The sequence below is a fragment of the Lepidochelys kempii genome, chromosome 6 (assembly GCF_965140265.1).
Source record: "Lepidochelys kempii isolate rLepKem1 chromosome 6, rLepKem1.hap2, whole genome shotgun sequence".
Lineage (NCBI taxonomy): Eukaryota > Metazoa > Chordata > Testudines > Cheloniidae > Lepidochelys > Lepidochelys kempii.
The window spans coordinates 73,748,136-73,768,409 of record NC_133261.1 but is presented as its reverse complement, the minus strand read 5'-3'; the positions used below and the strand labels follow the sequence as shown (position 1 = coordinate 73,768,409).

At 44.5% G+C, this 20,274-nt stretch overlaps 1 protein-coding gene across 4 annotated transcripts in view; it reads left to right on the top strand.

The window, feature by feature from the left end:
• The window catches only part of BAHD1 (bromo adjacent homology domain containing 1), a 68,888-nt gene extending 54,085 nt beyond the window's left edge, over positions 1-14,803 (top strand). For 2 of the 4 annotated variants that reach the window (XM_073348777.1, XM_073348779.1), the window contains exons 3-7: positions 754-1,115; positions 3,446-3,605; positions 4,635-4,711; positions 7,354-7,445; positions 10,961-14,803. In XM_073348777.1, the coding sequence (XP_073204878.1) occupies positions 754-1,115; positions 3,446-3,605; positions 4,635-4,711; positions 7,354-7,445; positions 10,961-11,150 (881 nt within the window). In that variant the 3' untranslated portion in view covers positions 11,151-14,803. Of the gene's footprint in view, positions 1-753; positions 1,116-3,445; positions 3,606-4,634; positions 4,712-7,353; positions 7,446-10,467 lie in introns of all 4 variants that reach the window. The other 2 variants (XR_012159465.1, XM_073348780.1) reach the window with 2 other exon arrangements.
• Positions 14,804-20,274: the final 5,471 nt, after the last annotated feature.

Genomic DNA, 20,274 nt, shown 5'->3' with positions numbered 1-20,274 from the left:
GACTTGCTAGCCTGTGGTAGTAAATATGTCTGCTTCTGGGATATAGGGCTGTCCTAAAGGTAACAGCATATGCTTTGTTTCAAGTTCGGCCCCATGTTTTATCATTGGTCTGGATCTCATCAGAGAAAGCTCTTCACTTTCACTGACTAAACTTAGTGCCTGTGCTGGCACCTTGAAGGAAATTGGGCTTTTGGGTTAGTATGGGGGGATAGATATGTAAGGCTAAAAGGGACCCCAAGAGGTCATCTAGTCCACCACCCCGTGCTGAGGCACGGTTGAGTATGTGTAGACCATCCCTGACAGATGGTTAATGTATAGTTTAGTCCTTTGCGAGTTCTCACTTCTCTCACACAGGAAGCCCTTTTGCTACTCACCTTTCCGTGTATGTTGACAGGCTGGAATCACTGTATCTAGTCTAGTATCACTTAGGGCGCTAACCCAGCCCTTTGTACATGAGAGGCTGGCACTAGCGAGGGGCATATCAAATGGGTTTGTCATAGTGAGGTTGTACTTCAGTGCATTTTCAAAGCCGCATACTCAAGTGTCATTGCTTTTAGAATCGAGCAGTAGTACAAAATGTTTCCTAGTACAGGAGGTCCATACGTAAATAGAAGTATTGCCCACTACTAGTAGTGCAATAAAGAGAATTCCTTAGGAAAGTATTGCTTAGCTTGGGATCATCCTGCTAATTTAGTCGTTATCAAGAAACTGCAGTACAAATATATCACTCTCCCTCTCTCCCCCTCTTGTTAGAAAGTTGCAAATCTCTGGACCAGCTGAGCCTCACGATCCCTGTGGCAGGGCACCCTGCATCACCTGCCCACCCACTCTCAGGATGTCCTGTGCCCAGTGTGCCACCAGCTGCAGAACCAGTTCCTCACTTGCAGACCCCCAACTCGGAACCCCAGACCATGGCCCGAGAGTGTCCACAGAGCTCCAAGCCCCCCAGTGGCTCCAAATCTGGTCTTCGAAATACTGCTGGCTGTTTACATGCCTGTGATAGCAAAGCAGCAGGAGGTCACTCTCATCCAAAGCAGCAGCGCATCAGCAGGAGGAGAGCAACCAATGGCTGGATACCCGTGGGTGCAGCCTGCGAAAAGGCCGTGTATGTTGTGGTAAGTGCTGGAAAAATTCTGCTTTCCTATGTATGCCTCCAAGCATGCTGCACAGTAAACTGAGATCCTGTAGGGACAAGGACGGGAGGTTGCAGGATTTCAGGTTAGGTAGACTTGCCTGCAGGTACAAGAGCATTCTCCAGAGTGACACTTCTGCTGTTACCTCTGTAACAGCACGATCTCACTGGATGTCATCCAGCATTTCTTTAACAAGGGAACAATTGGATTGGTGTAAAACATTTTTGCTGGGCTTTGGGGCTGAGCCACTTGACTGTTGGCTTCTCGTTCTTTCTCCGGTACTGCAGCAGCACATGCCCTGGTCTGCCCTGGCATCTGGCATGACAGGCAAGCAGAGAAAAAGCCTAAAAGGAAAATATATATATATATATGTTGCTATTACCAAAATACAGTGTAATCTATAAACTGGGGTTGCTTCATCTACCTCTGAGATGGAATTGTCTCTGAAGATGCAGCTACATGCAGCAATGCTGTAGAGTTTAGGATTCAAAGGGAATGCTTCTCCTGCTCCTCTTCCCAGATAATTGAGAACGAGTGGCGCTGGGTTTGTAGTCAGAGAGGGACAGCTGCCTCCTGTAAGCCAGGACACAGGTGCTGGATCATGCAAGCGGTGAACCCCAGCAGGGAAGTGGCAAGTGGTACCTGCTAGCCCCACTACAGGGAGTAGAGGAAGCAGCAATCTAAGGGCAATTCTAAGGCAAAAATAGCAACTGCCAAGCTGCTTGAGCTTGTCTCATCAGGCATTGGTGGTGCCCGTAGCTCCAGCAATAATTCCCCTCTGTTGCCTTGGGAAGGACACAAAGTCAGTCCAATGGGGGCCCCACCAGCCCACATCTTTTATGCCCTATTTATAGGGCCTAGTCAGCTGTTCTTCTCCATGGGGGTTCTTCTCCCAACTAGGCTTCCCCCTTCAACAGATCTCTGGCCTTCTGAGCCTGTAGGAGTAGAGATTTGTCCCAGTGAGGCAACTCTGCTGCATCAGAGGTTACCCTGCTCTGCGGTTTCATTTTATCCATAATATCAAAGTGTACACACAAATTTGGAAGAAAGAAAAAATCTGAAGGAAACTATCCCATTTCTTGGGGCAGAATAGGTGGCTCTTAACTCAGAGGGTATATCTACACTGCAAAAAAACAACCCTGTGGCAGAGTCTCAGCGCCTAGGTCTCCACACTCTGGCATGCACTGCAGAGCTAAAAATAGCTGTGTAGACATTCCCACTAGGGCTGGAGCTTGGGGCTCTGAGACCAACCACCTTGCTGAGTTTCAGAGCCCAAGCTCCAGACTGAGTGGGAATGTCGGCTTTGGGTTTTGTTTTGTTCTGTAGATGTATCCATAGAGGCAGAGCCTGTTACTCTTGTTCCTCGTGCCCAAGAGGTCAGATGAGAACAGAGCAAAAAAGCAACCTTCACCTTTTAGGCTTTTTCTTTGCTCATTTGTCATGCTGGGGACAAGGGCATGTGCTGCTGTAGTGCTGGAAGAAGAACGAGAAGCCAAGAAACAAATAACTCAGCCCAAATGTTTTTGCACCAGCCCAATTTGTGTTGTCACAACCCCTTGACCTCACTTCATTAGTAAAGTGGATTTCACTTTGCCTGTATTTTCAAGAGGACATATTACATGTTGTTGCATTCTTACAAATAGTTTTTAACAGTCTCTTAGGAAGCATAACTATTATATTTCAAAACAAACAACAGATTTAGTCTCCAATTGCATCAGTAGCATAAGCAGCTGGAAACCTACAATATCTAGGTTGGTAATATTAAAAATTTGTGGTCAGAAGAACACTTACCTGAAAGCAGGTTTGTGTGCGCACAGGTATAGGAATGCTCACTTTTGATTAATTTAAAATACAATGGGGGAGACGGTTTCGAAGTACTACTTTTTCCTTTTAGACTAAGACTGATCCTTAAACTGGCGTGGTGAAGATTCTGCAATTTACTGTACCGAAGCAGTAGCATTACGTTTTCTCCATAGCCCTTCTGAACATCAGACTGGTGGCCATACCTGATCTGAAGACACTTGATTCCTGAACCCAGGAGAATGTTCTGTGGCTTTTTTTTCTAGGTTCATTAGCAAATAGTTCACACCCACTTTTCAAATTTGCCCTCTGGATATAGAGATGCTATGGGTGGATTTGTGCTATGTGACTTCTCTCTGGGAGCTCTTGCAGCCAAGGTGCACCACTTCGGAGAAGGTTTTTAGTGAACTGTTTTAATCAAGACCAGGACGATTAAAGGCAGCTTGGATTAGTTGTTCTAAAGTATTTCCTAGCCTAACTTTTTGCCTCTCTTTCCCCTGCCAACACTATAGAATGAGCCAGAGCCAGCTGTTCGTAAGAGCTACCAGGCTGTGGAGAGAGATGGGGAAATTATCCGGGTACGAGATACAGTCCTTTTGAAATCAGGACCGCGAAAGAAATCTATGCCTTATGTGGCAAAGATATCGGCGCTGTGGGAAGACCCAAAAACAGGTACTGGGCAGAAAGCCAGAATACATTATGTTCACCCTCTGTCCGTCAAATCCCAAAGAACTGAGTGGAAATGGGTTAATGGCAGAATTGAGTAGCGGACGCTAATTTGCCAGAATAACTCACCACTACCGGTTTGGTTGATAAAGGGAAGGAGCTAGGTAATCAGAGCCCTATAGCTGTGCATGGTGAACTCTGCTACAGGAACTGAAAATTCATCTTTTTAGTCATTAACTCAGAATCAGTAATTGTCCTGAAAGCATCTGTACAGATCTACCAACTAAAGATCTTTGCAACAGTTTCTCCCACGTGATTTAGTAGGAGCAGGTATCTCATGAACCACTAATTGTGCAAATATTCTAAACAGTTTGTAATCTGGAAGATGAAGCATTGATTTGTAGCTGCAGAAGTTCTTGATATTAGCACTGAAAATCATGTAATAGGTACAAGCTGAATGGTAATTGGAATAGTGTGATTTTGATTGTAAGATTCCATATCTGACAGGTCTCCAGGGCTAGAGCCTAATTCTTTGTCTAAGTTGGAAGCTTAGTATGCCAAATGGTACAGAGCAAGTCATACCCCTGACAGCTTGTGAAATAGCAAAACTTAAGATGGTAAGGCCTCTGCTGGTACCATGGTAGTGCTCTTTTTGCATTTGTCCAGGACTAAATATTGCAAGTCCTAAACCTTGGACCCGTGTACTTGACAAATCCCAGTTCAGCTGCTATTTTATATTTGAATAAAACAGTTTGGCTTTGTTGACTAGTGACCTCTTCATCTGGGACTGTGAATAGTTATTAGGTGGTGAGGGTACAATGGAATAGTGACACCACTTGTTTTACCTAGTCAATTGCTATAACAAAAGGAAACTTAGCTCAACATCAAATATTTATCACTGTATAGCTGCAGTTAGGTGAGAGCTATGGAAATACAAGGGCTGATGGATGAAACAGGAGAGCTGAAACTGGATGGTGACACTCCTTAATGCGTGTTTTCATCACTGACTTCAAAATGTCTCTTGTCTCCTTTCAGGGGAGCTAATGATGAGTCTCCTGTGGTATTACAGACCGGAGCACACTCAGGGAGGTCGCAATCCCAGCATGCATCAGGTGAGCAATCCCAAATACCTAGTTGGGATGGTTAGGGGATATTTGGCAAGGATCCACTCTATTCCAGGGAGATGGGAGTGGAATGAACATCCCTGCTCAGCATTCATGCTTAGCCCTTCTTAACACATAGAGACAGGATCCTTGTCACACTGGTCTCCTGGCTGCTCCACAGATGCTGCCATATTTTTGTGTTGAATGGGTAAAACCAGTGTGTTTCACGTAGGACACAAGCAATCTAATGCTGTGAGTTACAAGGATGGGTGGTAACAGAAGTATCTGTACCTTTCACAGGACCTTCTTTGCTTTAAAATTTACTATTTTCTCTGGTCTGAAAACAGTCCTATGCCACTTTATAAAAGAGGCTATTTGACTTTAGCTAGGGGAAGGTGCACTGTGTTGGGAATCAGAAAATGCTGTGTTTTGTATTAAATCAAGACTGAATGTCTTTCAAAAAGATAGGCTTTGGTTCAACCAGAAGTTATGAGCTCGATGCAGGAATTACTGGGTGAGCATCTCTGGCCTGTGTTATGTGGGACATCCGACTTAGGTGATCTGAATGGGTCCCTTCTTTCCTTAAATCTATTAATTGAATTGACTTTCTATTAAAAACTCCTCTTTTAGGGAATCAATCCAGTCCCTCTGGCCTGAAATTAGACATACTAGACCAAAATCTCCTGTTCCCTTTTTGTATAATGTGAAAGTAAATCTGTATAGGGCAGAAAAGGGTGGATTTATTAGGAGGGTTAAAAACAGACTTAAGAAGGATACTGTGCTCCTTCTGCACAAAGGGTTCACTTTTAAAAGTAAAACTTGTGACCCAGTATGTCTTCAAACCCAGGCCTGTTGCTTTGCTTGGTTTTGCATGGAGGGGGAAAGGTACATTTTTAAACCAAAAGAGCACAGAGATTAGAGAGGAATGAGTTACTGCCGTTTTTCCATCCAACAAAAAGTCCACAATGTGCTGTTTTTAAATTCCATTCAGTAGTTGTGCATGCCACATGTAGAATCCCCAATTTTCTTTTGGAAACCAGTTTGGTACCTTGTGACATTTTAGTCCACAAATGAAATCTGAGGTTATCTAACTGCATTTTAGTGCGTAGAGAGCAAGAAGTTGGGTTAGGGAGGAACTACCTCATTTTCCTCCTCCCACACCTGTCTTGCTATACAAAAACTGCTTTAAAAGGAGAAGCTGCCACTGGGCTGAGTAGGTAGAATAGGCCTGCCAAGGATGACTCAGGTAAACTTGATGCAAGGAGGAAACCAAAACATTCACACACCTCTAGGGGTTGGGGTTTGTTTGTTGGTTAGTTTTTTGTTGCTTGTCTAGTTGTTGATCACGTTCCCAGACTCTGACCCTGCTCCTGAGGCTGTAGTGAAGCCTGTCCTCCACCTACCCTGCTTCCCTAGGACTCCAGGCGAAACTAACTCTGAAGCACATTCCTGGCTGCTGCTTCCAGGCACTTACACAACAGCACCCTTATTACCCCAGATCCTCTTTGCTTCTGATTGCCACACCTAATACTCACTAAATTAGCTCCAGCTGGGTTGGCCTATGCCCAGTGGCAGCACTTGTCCACCCCTCCCTAGCTGCTTCAGATGCACCCTTTCGAGACTCAAACTGGGGAGAAGAGGCTACTGCCATTTCTTCATCACTTAGAATAGCTCTTTCAGTTGCTGGGGGAGAGTTGGAGAAAAAAAGGGGACAATTTATTTAGTCTGAGACTGATCACTACAGTAATTGAGAGGCTAGTGGGAGAGGTTGGCTAAATACCATTCATACTCCATTCATATAATTTATTTGTGAAAATGAATCAGAAAGATTTCCAGCGCAGAGAAGAGAAAACTGAGACTGTCCCCCAGGGTATTGGAAATGGGGGAGGAAGAGAGCTCCTGCCTTCTGCCTAAGTTGCTAAACAAAGGGGGGGATTGTAAGAAGGTTCCTTCTTTGCCATGCAATTTCTCCAGTCTTCCCACATGCAGTTCTAGAGGTCTGACACTGGGATTGGATGGGGTGAAAAATTCTGTCTTTACTTTGGATTTCTTTGCATCTTGGGCCTTGTGTGGTAGTATCTTCCCTGACAGACGTTAGAGGACATTTTCCCCTCTGAGCTGTCTTCTTGCTGAGTCTGGTATTGGAAGAGCATTTTTTGAAAAAGCTGCCTTCATATTGCTCAATGCAGCATTCTGAAAGGTCACCTGGTGAGAAACACTTATCACAATATAAGTCACAGCCTCTCAATTGCATTTGAAATGAGAGATTTGGTTATAAGCAGTATCTCTGAGCTGCCTGATGGTGGCAGCTGTCTTACTGAACAGTGATATTTGCAATACATGTGGAGACCTGACAATATAAAGTAGAATGGTGGTGAGTTTATGTGATGGGAAAGCTATAACATTTTGGTCAAATGTTAAATGTTCTTTTGGTCACTAAAACAATTAGGCTATAAAATTGTAACTGTAAATTGTTTGGGTTAATTGCAACATCTGACTTGTAGGGGGTTGTGCTTTCTCTTTAAGAAGCGTGTTGTTGCATGTGTGCATAGCCTTTCTCCTCTTTAAGGAGAGTATACCTAGGACTGCGTTGTCTCTCTAAGCGCTCCTGCCCAGTTGAGTGACTGTCCCCATTGTATGTCCGTTTGCAGAACGAGATCTTTGCATCCCGACATCAGGATGAAAACAGTATTGCCTGCATTGAGGAAAAGTGCTATGTTCTGACCTTTGCAGAGTACTGCAGGTAGGTGGTGCTCTTAAGTTGCAAAAGCAACAGCAAGTTATCTCTGTATCACCAGTTCTTTTCAACATTTCTATTACCTGACCTCATTCAGCAGAACTGCGTGTGCTTTGCAGCCTACCTCTCCTAGGTAAACTTGCAGTACGTTTAGTGAATGAGAGGGCTGTGCTAATCTAGGAGTGTTTGTCATGCTCTAGCTCTTTGGGTATCTCTTTGCTTTGTGGTTTATAAACACTTTAAGCGGTTTATAAGTGTTTACACATGCATGACCTTTCTACTACGGAACATGCTCATCAGTAGACACAGTAAAACACGGTAACATTTCAGTTACAACACTGGAGTGTAACAGAGAAACCCATACAATATTGTACAGTTCCTCCACGTGCACATGTGCGCTCCAAGTTCAACTAAAATGCATATGCCTAATGTGTTCGCTGTCCTTATCACTCTTTGTAGACGTGCCTATAGTATCAGGTGTTTTGGTAATTAGGTCACCCAATATAGTGACTAGAGAAGTATTTAACTGACCTTACGGTTTAATTTTTGCTATTTTTAATCAGTCTGAGTGACCAAGGACTTCAGAGTATCTGTATTTTCTAACAGATTGCACCATTTAAAGTAACAGTGGCAAAATAGAAATTAGCTCTAAAGTCCAGACCATAGGTTATTAAAATGGAAAATAACCCTTTAAAAATGTATCCTATTTTATGTGCTTTTACTGTGTGCTGTTGGTTGCATTGTATGCTTTGCTCATCTTGGGCAGTAAAACTAGCTTAGCCAGTTTCACACTGTTCCTTATGCTGTGTTCCAATGCTTCACTGGGTTTCTAAGAATGAAGGTCATTTCCTACAATAGTTATTTTTAATTAAACTTATACTGATTTTTACAAAAGTTCTTTTGCACACCATGTACATCCTGGTTCTGAACTACATGCTGCTTTTTTAATAACTCACTCCCCAAAAAAGCAGACATGAGTGACTGGGAATAATATACCATTGGGCTTCTGCACTGGTTTGAAACTTCTGGACAGGAGTCCCATTTCCCTGTGGCATGGCTTGACAGAGGCAGGCAGATGTTACATTAAAGCAACTAGAGCAGCGCTGAACTATTTAGAATTGCCTTTATGGAACTTCAATAAAAGTGGAATAAATCCACTCTGAGTAATTGGGGAATTAAAATCATTTGGAAAGACCACTTTCTGTCATTTTCCTTTTGGTATAACTTACCTTTCAGAAGGACTTGCTAAAGTGAGCCATAGAATGAAAGTGTAGTAAAGAAAAGCTTGTTTACACAGTGAGTCCCTGGAAAAAAAAAAAGACAGGATGTTCTTACAAATGTGCTTGGTATGTCCAGAGGACAGGTTTGTTCCTACTCTAATTGCTTTGAACCTGTGAAGTTGCATCAGCTCTGACATGAAGCTGCTGTGATTGGAATACAGCCTTTCCTCATAAATTACAGTATGCTGAGGGGTTGCCCATTTCAGAATCCACAGCAGCTATTCCTGACTCACTGGCCACATGCTGAGATATTTTTACTGCACAGTGGAGCCAACTTGACAAATTTTGTACTAACTGGACCTGTTGGCGGTGTTCCTTGGAAATGTGCCTCTCTGCACACTGTACAAGCGGTCCATTGCTGACCTGTGCTAAACTGGTTTGAATGCTCAGGGAGTCCAAAGACACCAGCAAAGGCAGTGGGAAGGTGTTTTCACAAACTGGTCAGCAAAGCTGAATTCACTGACTCAGAAGAACCTCCTATATGGATTCTTGTTCAGATAACCACTGTTGCACAATGTGTCTTTGAAACCACTTGAAGAACTGATAAGTAGCATGATCTGTGGTATCCATTTCATTGAGATCTTGCAGATATCCTCCCCCATTCCTAAGTGCCTCTATTCAGGTGAGAGTTCAACCAGCTGGGTTAGTAAGCAGATGCCCAAAATTACATAAGCTTTGTTTATGGTGATTCCATCTCAGTGATACCACAGTCGTTGCAAAGTAAGTGTTTGAACTCAAGCTAGATAGGAAGGAGATCTTACCTGTGGATGGAGGATTTTGCTGCTTCAATGGCAGCTCTGTCTCTGGGGTATGTACCAAGCACAATGAGAAGAGTTTTCACCATGAGAATCGTGTTCAATCACAATCTGCTCCCCGAAGCCCATATTTCATCAGCGGTCAATAGTTGTTTGTTTGGTTTTAATCTTCAAAATATTTCAAATGTAGGCACTTTCTTCCTGATGTCGACCTTAGCATGGATATGCCAGCCTTTGATCTTTAGGCGGGATTACTGGTATGTGCACACTTGTGCCCTTAAACCGCTCCAGCTCTGCAGCTATTGCAGAACAAGCTTGGCTACTGTGCAGGAGTCTTCGCCTACAAGTTTTACACCCACATTCCATAGGTTTCTCACTTGCAGAACAGGCAGCTAGTGTATCATTATTTTATGGCTATACTCAGATAGCCTCATATAAGAGAGCTCTTCTACGTCAGGTATTGTCTGCTTATGTCCTGCTGCTACAGCTGAGCTCAGTGAGGTTCTTACAGCAGCTTCGCTATAAATAAACACGAGAAAGTACAGAAGGCAGGACCTTCTCTGCAGGGCCAGGAATGCTGTCCTTTTCAACACGCCCCACTGAATGTTTGTGTCATCACACTGGGCAAGGCTCAAGGTTTTTTATTTTACTTGGTGTTTGGGTGGCATGCTTTGTTCTGCTCCTGATCTCAGCTCTGTTTGTGCACGTTCTCTCCATTCGAGCTAAAATGTTTATATTTTTAAGGTGCCCAGGAGCCTTCTGCCATGAGTGCTTATAAATTAAAACACTGTGGTATAATTATCAGGTTGACTGGCTGGTGAATCATTTTATACACACACATTTTTTTCTGCAAATGTCCAGTCATTGTTTTAAAGTACTATAATGCACTAGGGCATATTCCTCCTCCTGCACCAGGCTCACAAACGGCAGGTCTTGTTCCAGAGTATCCAACTCCAGTATGCATTAATTTAAGTTTGTTTTGTCATCCTGCAGGACCAGTAGAAGGCCTTGTTGACTCAGAGAATGGAGTGACCTGGCTTCTGTGACCTGGCTTCTGTTCTTGCTTAATCACCTTTATTTGAGCAATAATTTTTTTCCAGTGCTGATCAACAGAAATAAAGCAAAGGTGGTTAAACGATGCAGATTGGCTGTTGTAATCCTCCATACTGTAAAACTGTACAGAATCTACCAGCCAGGAAATTTAAACTATTGTGCTATTTGGTAAAGCTCAGAGTAGTTATAACTTGTAAACCAACCTCTAGATCTTTTTGGAGAAAGGATAGTTCTATTCCAGAATCCATAACTTTATCCTCCCCACTCCTGCAGTAGCCTGGCAGGAATATACTATAATGGGTGTAACCCTAAGGAGCAGAAAGAGATTATAGTCTCTTCCAGCAGGAGACCTTAGCAGGAAAAGTGAAAGCTTGAGCAGTGAAGGCAGTAAATGAAGGTTCCCTGTGACATTTTGTATTTAATCACATTGCAGATTTTGTGCCTTGGCGAAGCGTCGTGTCGAGGGGATCCCAGGCAGGAAAACAATGATGGTTCCTCCGTCAGAAGAATATTCCACCCCTCCACATCGCAAGGTGCCAGAGGACACTGATCCTGATCTGGTTTTCCTCTGCCGCCATGTCTATGATTTTCGACATGGGCGCATCTTGAAGAATCCGCAGTAGCAAAACTCTTCAGTCCAGCTATGGTGATGATAAGTGGCGCCAGAGAGCCAGTGGCAGGTTGACTGTCTGGGACATCCATGCATGCTCAGCAACTTTTCTAGTACTGCTTGCAGGCCAGAAGGAATGTCCAAGCACTCTGTCCTCAAAGACTGAAAAGATTTCCGCATTCAGGAACAGATCCCTGTCAAGGAAGGCCAGCAGTTCAAAGCACAGCACTTCATTAAAGAGGATAAATTAAAATATATACCTATAAATAAATATATGTATATAGATATAGGTACTTGCATATGTAAATCTATATCTATATATGTATATAGAGATGCATATATTGAGAGGGGTTTTGCAGGGGAGAAAAGCCAGTATACTAAATCCAAAGCCATCATTGGTGGGGGTGGTCAGAATATGTAGGAGGGATGCTGTGGTGCAGGTATGAGTCAAGCTGTGATAGGTCCATGGTTTTCATGTCCTGATGTGAAGAGAGAGGGCGAAGCCTGGTTCATTTGCATGGTACAGGATAGCCATGCTTGCCCAGCAGAAAAGGCAGGGTGTGGGGATTCTTGATGTCACTGCTACTTCAAAATCCAGTAATTCCTCGTGAAGTTGTGCCAGGTGCAGTGTGGCTGTCTGCCATATTGAATAGTTTTTGCTTTGTAAAGGGAGAGGGACTCCTTTTCCCTATACAGTTTTTCTGCAGTCTATGATTTACTACCCAGATTAGGGCCTTTAGGCAGGCCGTGAACTCTGTTTCAGCTCCAAGGCAGAAAACGGGGCGAGGGATAGTAAGCCTTACCTCACGCCTTTATGGAAAGCTTCATGTCTGTCAGAGGTCCTTGGCCAATAGGGCACACTTCCAGCAGACACGTACTGTTGTAAGATATGGAACACACGAGGTTTGCTCTGTAGGTGAAAGCCATGCTTTTCTTCTCTTCAGGATACTTGTCTCCTTGCCCTCCTTGACATCAGAGGCTATCCCTAGCAGTATAAATGGTTTATTCTCTCCCTTCCAAGTTCAGTTTTCTTTGCTGTAGTTTAGTCCATATAGAATCTAGATGCGCACATTCCACCATAGGTGGGTAAGCTAGAGGCAGGGGAAGAAATGAAAAATATTTCCTTTGGCTATTTCATCCTAAAAATGACACCTGACATGATTGTTTTGGTCTTGGGCATGGTCATACTGCTGAGAAAATTAGCAGTGCTCTCTTTTGGTACTGCCTTCCATCCTCCTCCCCTACCACTTATACTGACATCTGAACATGCTCACCAGGGTGGCTTGGTTGCTTCTGAAAGGAACTGACCAATGAGAGGTGTGCGTTGTTGAAAAATGCTACCTGATTCCTACAGATACTTTTGCCTCTTGCCTTATGTGTATAGATCCTAGAGATACTTTAGTTTATCTTAACACAAACTATTGAAGTTAATTCTAAAGAAAACCAAAGGACAGCATAACAGAGTCCATTGAATCAGTCACACAAAGCTGGGAATCCATTTGTAGATTGCACTAATTTAAAGAATGAGAATCAACACTGTATCAATCCATGTACCTGCTGACTGCTGGAGTCACTCATTTAAACTAGGGACCTGTGTTTTCAGTTTTGGGGGTGCCTGAACTAGTGTTAAACAATAGAAGTGTTCATACTGCTTTAACGTTGTTGTCCTTTACGTGGAAGTAGCACTACCTGTACTCACCATGGACACTGACGGAGCTGGAATCAAGGGGATTTCCCTCTTGCTCTGATCACTGAGGCTACGCCTACCTGGCCTGGAGAAAATATCCCTACCACATTCAATTCCGTTAAGTGAAAACAGTGCAGCCTGTGTTTCTGTTAGTACAGGTGATATCCATAGATTTGCTCTACATACCAAAGAGGGGAATGTTTGTGGAAGGACAAGAGGATCTCGAAAGAAGATGGGAAGGTCTGAGGCCCATGAGGTCCATGCCTGGAAGTGTGGCACATGTTCACCTGGTCTCAGTGGACAATTCCTGCTCAATATTCCAGAGGATGATGAAAAATTCCAAAGTCCCTGCCAGTGCACCCCAGAGAAAAACTCCCAAGCCTTCATTTTCAAGAGGTTTAACAGTAGGCACCTGAGCACAGATCCATAATTTAAGCATCTAATCCCACTTATACCTCAAGGTACTGTTGGTGTCAAGTAATTGTCTGTGTTTTCCTTAACAGTTACTTGGAATAAGGAGGTCAGGCCATTGGCACTACAGAGCGCATTTCACTACAGCAACAGGGCAGGTCAGGAGGAACCTCAGGGCTCTCACTTGGCCAAGTGAGAAGCATCATAGAGGGGATGCTCACTGGTTCTAGATGGGAGGACGGTACAGCTCCTGCTCCCTCATAGTATACAGTGGTGTGTTTGTGGAGCAATATTGTAGTTTCTGTAGCTGCTGCCTGCCCTTCTGGTCCCATGGTGAGAGGTAGTTTTTGTGGCTACATGGTGAAAAGGGGTGCACAGGGAAAATGGAGCAGTGGGACTAATACAGGGGAAACAGCCCAGATTGATGATAGGAACCCTTATATGGACGAGCTGATATGTCCTGAGTCAGATTTGGGACCCCTTGGAGAGCCATCCTGAGTAGGATCAATGGGGTCAGGGACAGACCATGCTAAGATGTCTGGGATCCTCTTTTGCAAAAGGAGTAGCTTTATTTACTGATGTCGTGACAGGTTTTCTCAAGCCCTCCTACTAAAATCTGCACACTACTGCAAAGTCAGTAAAGCGTTTACTATCCAGCCTCAGAAACCACAGTCACTTGCTGAAAATCTTACTTCTCCTGGTTCCTCCCTTCCCACCCCCTCACCTGTCCTATCTCCTTTCCAGGGACGGGAAAAGAAATCCAACTTGCCCAAAGGGGAGAGGAAAAATTGTATTTACCCAGGTTCTGGGATGTGCTGTCACGCCTGTCCGGAGAGGAGAAATCCTCTCTCTTCTGATGTTATGTCAGAATCTGCTTCAGGCCAAGAACATTGTTCAAGACTCACATGGTTGCTTATGCTGTTGTGCAAACAGCATGTAAATGAATCAAAATGTCTTATCCATAATGAGAATATTTCATGCTTTTTTAATCTATTAGATATGGAAATATTTTTTGAAACTGAAAATGCAGTCGGTAGAATTTAAATTGAAATGTAATACATGTAAAATATATTTTAGTTGAGAATTTTGTAAAATGCACTTTTTTGTGTCTCTTCCCTGGTTTCCCAGATCTGTATTTCAGTGTTTACAGATGGAATGAGAGCATTCCCTATACCCTCCTTCTGTGAGAAAGATATATTAGAAGTAATTCTTAAAAAATAAATTTGAAAAATTGTATTGATTTAGAAAACAAATGTCAAGTGTTGTGCAGTTTTTATTTTCCGCAGTCACGTAGAATTCCATATGGCTTCCAGCACTGGCCAGTTTTCAGGCCGGGGGGCTCTTTGAACAATTTAAGAGGAGAATTGAGTAGATGCCAGTAATCCAGGAACCAGAAGCGAGCAAGATTGAGTCGGTTAGGAGCAGATGTTAATGTGCGACCTTGGTATGTGTGATTGATGGGAAACTTGCAGTTGGGAGCGAGGGGTGTGGATATCTGTAGGGTTGTAGAATGAGCCCACAGAGGGATAGGGAAAGTAGTTTGGTATCTTTGTTTGTGTCAAGAGAGCTACCCAAGGAAGAAGATGCTGAGTGAGCACTAGATGGGGGCATTGTTTTTTTTAATCTGGTTTCCCGTGGCCTCCATCCCAGGAGTATCTGAGAGAGGATGTCTTCCTCTCAAATGAATTAAAAATAAAAAAGAAGTTGACTTCTTAGTGGTAAAAGCCAAAACCCCTCAGCCTCCAAGTCCTGTGCCTTCAGACCACCAGACAGAAACACCCATTGGAACAGACGCATTCAGCAAAGCATTCTGAGGGATGACAGATTATCACCTTGTGAGCGGGGGGGAGGAAGGGAGAGTCCCTTCGACATCACCAGGAGGTCAGTGGATGTCTGTAATTTGTATTACAATACCGCCTAGAGGCCCCAACTGTGACAGATAGACCCTGTTGTGCTGGGCACTGTACATGCACATAGTGAGAGACTGTCCCTGTCCCAAAGAGCTTAGAGTCGAAATAGACAGGACGAAGAAAGGGTGGAGAGGAAACAGAGGCAGAAGGGGTGAAGTGACTTGCCTATGCTCACCCAGCAGGTCAGTGGCAGGGCTGGGAATAGAAGCCAGGTCCTCTGACTCCTAGGCTGGTGCTCCATCCACTGGACTCACTTTCTTTGTCTATTGCTCTGTGTGCAAATCTAAATGTATCTAAATAGGGCTGGTTTATTTAATGCAAATTAAATATTGTGTCTTCTTTGAGTCTGTTGGCAGGTTCGCTGTGGGAATTGGATCCACTGGAGAGGAACTTCGTCCGTTTCAGCAGGTTGGAGAAAGCTTGGAGATTGAGGTGGCTGCGGAAATGGGTTTTTAAGGCCGCTAGTTGGGTGGGAAAACTTGGCATTGCAGGTTATGTGGCTGTGCACCATCCGTTGACTAGGCCACCGCTATCTATTGGCAAAGCCACCAGCAGTCAGTGAAGGCACAAGGAGGGGGAGATGCATGCAGGGAGTTAGCTAGTGATCATCCTGAGCCACGAAGCTCTATACTTATTTTAATTTCTGTATTTTGAAAATACTACAGTGTTGGACATTTCTGGACTTGCCGGTTTGTGCATGGTCCATTTCCTAAGTGTGTCATACTGTTTGTCAGGAGCTGCGTTCACAAACTCTTCACTACTTCTGAATTGTTCAAATGTCTCTCCTTTTATTTTCCTTCTCATGCACAGATTTGGAGAGGCATTGGGCATCACAACCATCAAAGAGCATTTATTGATGGTATCCTCGCTCATCAACTAGTAATGGACCTAATTTCTGATTTTCTGACTTTCCCCATGTTAGTAATACCCTTTCTGATACACACACCCTCACCCACACAAACACCCTTACCCTCTTTGGCTGCTCTAATTCTGCATTTTTCCTGCCTTTATCTTTTCTCTGCAGTATTAACTGATTATATTCTCTTTTGCTTCTGTCTCACTTCCAAGGAAGGCTTCTATTATACCCCAGATCTCTGATCAGTCCTTGATGAAGCCATATTGGCCATGCCTTGCTGTGTTCTTTTACAGTGGAATAGTAGCCTGTGTGTTCGTTCGTTCTCTGGTGTGTGCGCTCTCTCTTGAGTGTCTTCATTTCTTGCTCCTGCAGACAGTAGCACCAGGCTCAGGCAAGGAAGCATTCTACATGGGCAGCCATCTGCACCAGGAAACTGGTGAGTGATCCCATGGCCTTTTCCTCAGTGGCTACCTCCATGTGTAAAAACGCATCTGCAGCGGGGTGTGATGCTGTCATCTGCCAGCATCACAGTCCAGGAGGTCTCTACAGCAATCTTATAAAACCAGGTTTACGCTCTAAAAGAAGAAAATGCCTCCAATGAAGAGGGCCCCAAAGGGCAGAGGCGAGTATAGTTTTGTATATCTTGAGACGGTTTGAAGTTTGGGATTTTGGGGAGGAGACGGGAAGTAGGACCTTTGATGGGTGCGTGGCTATTGGGTAGGTCTGCCATCTGGTGGCAGACTCATGACTGGGAGGCATAGCCAGAATGTTATGTGTGGTAGTGAGGGTAGGAACTGATCTAGCTATCATCAACATTACTTTAAAAGGAGCCAAATCCTGGAGTCCTTACTCAAGTTACCAAAAAAAAAACCAACCCCAAACCCTCTTCCCCCTCCCTCCCCACGAAACTTTTGTTTTGAGAAGGACTGAGAACTGCGGGCTTGGCCCATAGCACCTATAGCTGTATGACACCCACCAAGCATAGCTCCCTGGGGAAACACTGCTGCTGGATGGCCAGGCTGGCACAGCAGGGAGCGGAGATCATTGGGATGGGGGTCAGTGCCTTGAGCTGCTTACCTTGAGGTCTGATTAAAAGAACCAGAAAGCTCTCCAAAACTCAGCAGAGCCTTGAGTGCTGCTCCATGAGGCTCAGCCAAGCCCCTCAATCTGGGCAGACACAGAGCAGTTTGGATTATGGGGTGATTTCCTCTCTGAAGGCCCTTGGAAGTGGAAAGGGCAATTTATAGACGTGATGGACTGTTTTTCATTAATGGGAGCTGGACCCCTTACACAAGGGAAGGGAGAGAATGAGTCCTGGGAGCAAGACAAGGGAGGAGGGGAAAAAAAGAATCTATGTCTGTTACAGACACTGAATTAGCACCTCAGTATACAGCGGGGGGCAGGGGGGGAAATTGGTGTGGTTTGTGGGAGAGATGGTGGGGTAGCACACAGTAACCACATACAGTATGTGCAAAATGCCTCAAACCCCAGCCCAGCAGGTCATAAATACAGTGGGTGGTGTAACCAGCTTCTGGTGAGGGCAGTCCTCTCCTCTTTCACTCCCAGAGCTCCAGTGATGCATCCTCTCTTTAACCCCATCAGTGCCACGGGAGGCTATTCTGTAGCCCATACACTCACTAATACCCACTCCTCACATATTAACTGTCCTTGCCAATTTCAGGTCCATGGGGGTGCTATGTAGGCAGATAGTGAGGATATAGAGAAACAACTTGCAGGTCTGTGAAAGCTCAGCACAGACCTCTGTGGACTGAACAATGACTTTTCTTGTGGATTTTTAGAGCTGCATTTTGAGTGTGGTGGATCCCAGTTCTGGGCTGTCTCTTTTTTGTGCTGTCGTAAAGAATGCTCGTTTTGTTTGTTTTTTCTTCACCTATGGATACAATTAAATTATAAGTTTATCTAGGTTGTTGGGCAAAGGTAATGTTATGGAGTTGTAGGAGATAATCCATAGAGACAATTCCAAATTATAGAACACTTCCTGATATTGATGGAATCCAAGTGAAATTCAGTAAACATTATCATGGTAACCTGAGCTTGCAAGTATGCACAAGCACAGTGTACTGTTGCGAAGACTGGTTTGAAGCATGGTAAGTGAAGACATGCAGTGCTGAGACACAGTTTTGCTTGCTGGAGTAATGCTGTGTGGACAACCAGCCATGTTTGTGTAACCAGGTTCAGACATGCTCTGGTGCAGTGTGGATAGGCCCTCCCTGGCTTTTTAGAAAGATGCGGCTGCAGCTCCTGAGCTGCTTTTAAAGGGAATCTTCTCATCCAAAATGGGAAGCGACTTCCTCAGAAGGAGGACTGCGGAAAGGTTATTATTGAGGTTACAGGGACAAACCATCCCGATGTGTAAAAAGAATAGTAAATATGGCAGGCGACCAGCTTGGCTTAACAGTGAAATCCTTGCTGATCTTAAACACAAAAAAGAAGCTTACAAGAAGTGGAAGATTGGACAAATGACCAGGGAAAAGTATAAAAATATTGCTCGGGCATGCAGGAGTGAAATCAGGAAGGCCAAATCACACCTGGAGACGCAGCTAGCAAGAGATGTTCAGAGTAACAAGAAGGGTTTCTTCAGGTATGTTAGCAACAAGAAGAAAGTCAAGGAAAGTGTGGGCCCCTTACTGAATGAGGGAGGCAACCTAGTGACCGAGGATGTGGAAAAAGCTAATGTACTCAACACTTTTTTTGCCTCCGTCTTCACGAACAAGGTCAGCTCCCAGACTACTGCACTGGGCAGCACAGCATGGGGAGGGGGTGACCAGCCCTCTGTGAAGAAAGAAGTGGTTCGGGACTATTTAGAAAAGCTGGATGAGCACAAGTCCATGGGGCCGGATGCGCTGCACCCGAGGGTGCTAAAGGAGTTGGCGGATGTGATTGCAGAGCCATTGGCCATTATCTGAAAACTCATGGTGATCGGGGGACGTCCCGGACGACTGGAAAAAGGCTAATGTAGTGCCCATCTTTAAAAAAGGGAAGAAGGAGGATCCTGGGTACTACAGGCCAGTCAGCCTCACCTCAGTCCCTGGAAAAATCATGGAGCAGGTCCTCAAGGAATCCATTATGAAGCATTTGGAGGAGAGGAAGGTGATCAGGAACAGTCAGCATGGATTCACCAAGGGCAAGTCATGCCTGACTAATCTAATTGCCTTCTATGATGAGATAACTGGCTCTGTGGATGAGGGGAAAGCAGTGGACGTGTTGTTCCTTGACTTTAGCAAAGCTTTTGGCACGGTCTCCCACAATATTCTTGTCAGCAAGTTAAAGAAGTATGGGCTGGATGAATGGACGATAAGGCGGACAGAAAGCTGGCTAGATTGTCGGGCTCAACGGGTAGTGATCAATGGCTCCATGTCTAGTTGGCGGGCAGTATCAAGTGGAGTGCCCCAAGGGTCGGTCCTCGGGCCGGTTTTGTTCAATATCTTCATTAATGATCTGAAGGATGGTGTGGATTGCACCCTCAGCAAGTTTGCAGATGAGACTAAACTGGGAGGAGAGGTAGATACATTGGAATGTAGGGATAGGATACAGAAGGCCCTGGACAAATCAGAGGATTGGGCCAAAAGAAATCTGATGAGGGTCAACAAGGACAAGTACAGAGTCCTGCACTTAGGACGGAAGAACCCAATGCACCGCTACAGACTAGGGGCCGAATGGCTCGGCAGCAGTTCTGCAGAAAAGGACCTAGGGGTTACAGTGGACAAGAAGCTGGATATGAGTCAACAGTGTACCGTTGTTGCCAAGAAGGCCAATGGCATTTTGGGATGTATAAGTAGGAGCATTGCCATCCGATCAAGGGACATGATCATTCCCCTCTATTCGACATTGGTGAGGCCTCATCTGGAGTACTGTGTCCACTTTTGGGCCCCACACTACAAGAAGGATGTGGGAAAAATTGGAAAACGTCCAGCGGAGAGCAACAAAAATGATTAGGGGACTGGAACACATGACTTATGAGGAGAGGCTGAGGGAACTGGGATTGTTTAGTCTGCGGAAGAAAAGAATGAGAGGGGATTTGATAGCTGCTTTCAACTACCTGAAAGGGGGTTCCAAAGAGGATGGATCTAGACTGTTCTCAGTGGTAGGAAATGACAGAACAAGGAGTAATGGTCTCAAGTTGCAGTGGGGGTGGTTTAGGTTGCATATTAGGAAAAATTTTTTCACTAGGAGGGTGGTGAAACACTGGAATGCGTTACCTAGGGAGGTGGTGGAATCTCCTTCCTTAGAAGTTTTTAAGGTCAGGCTTGAC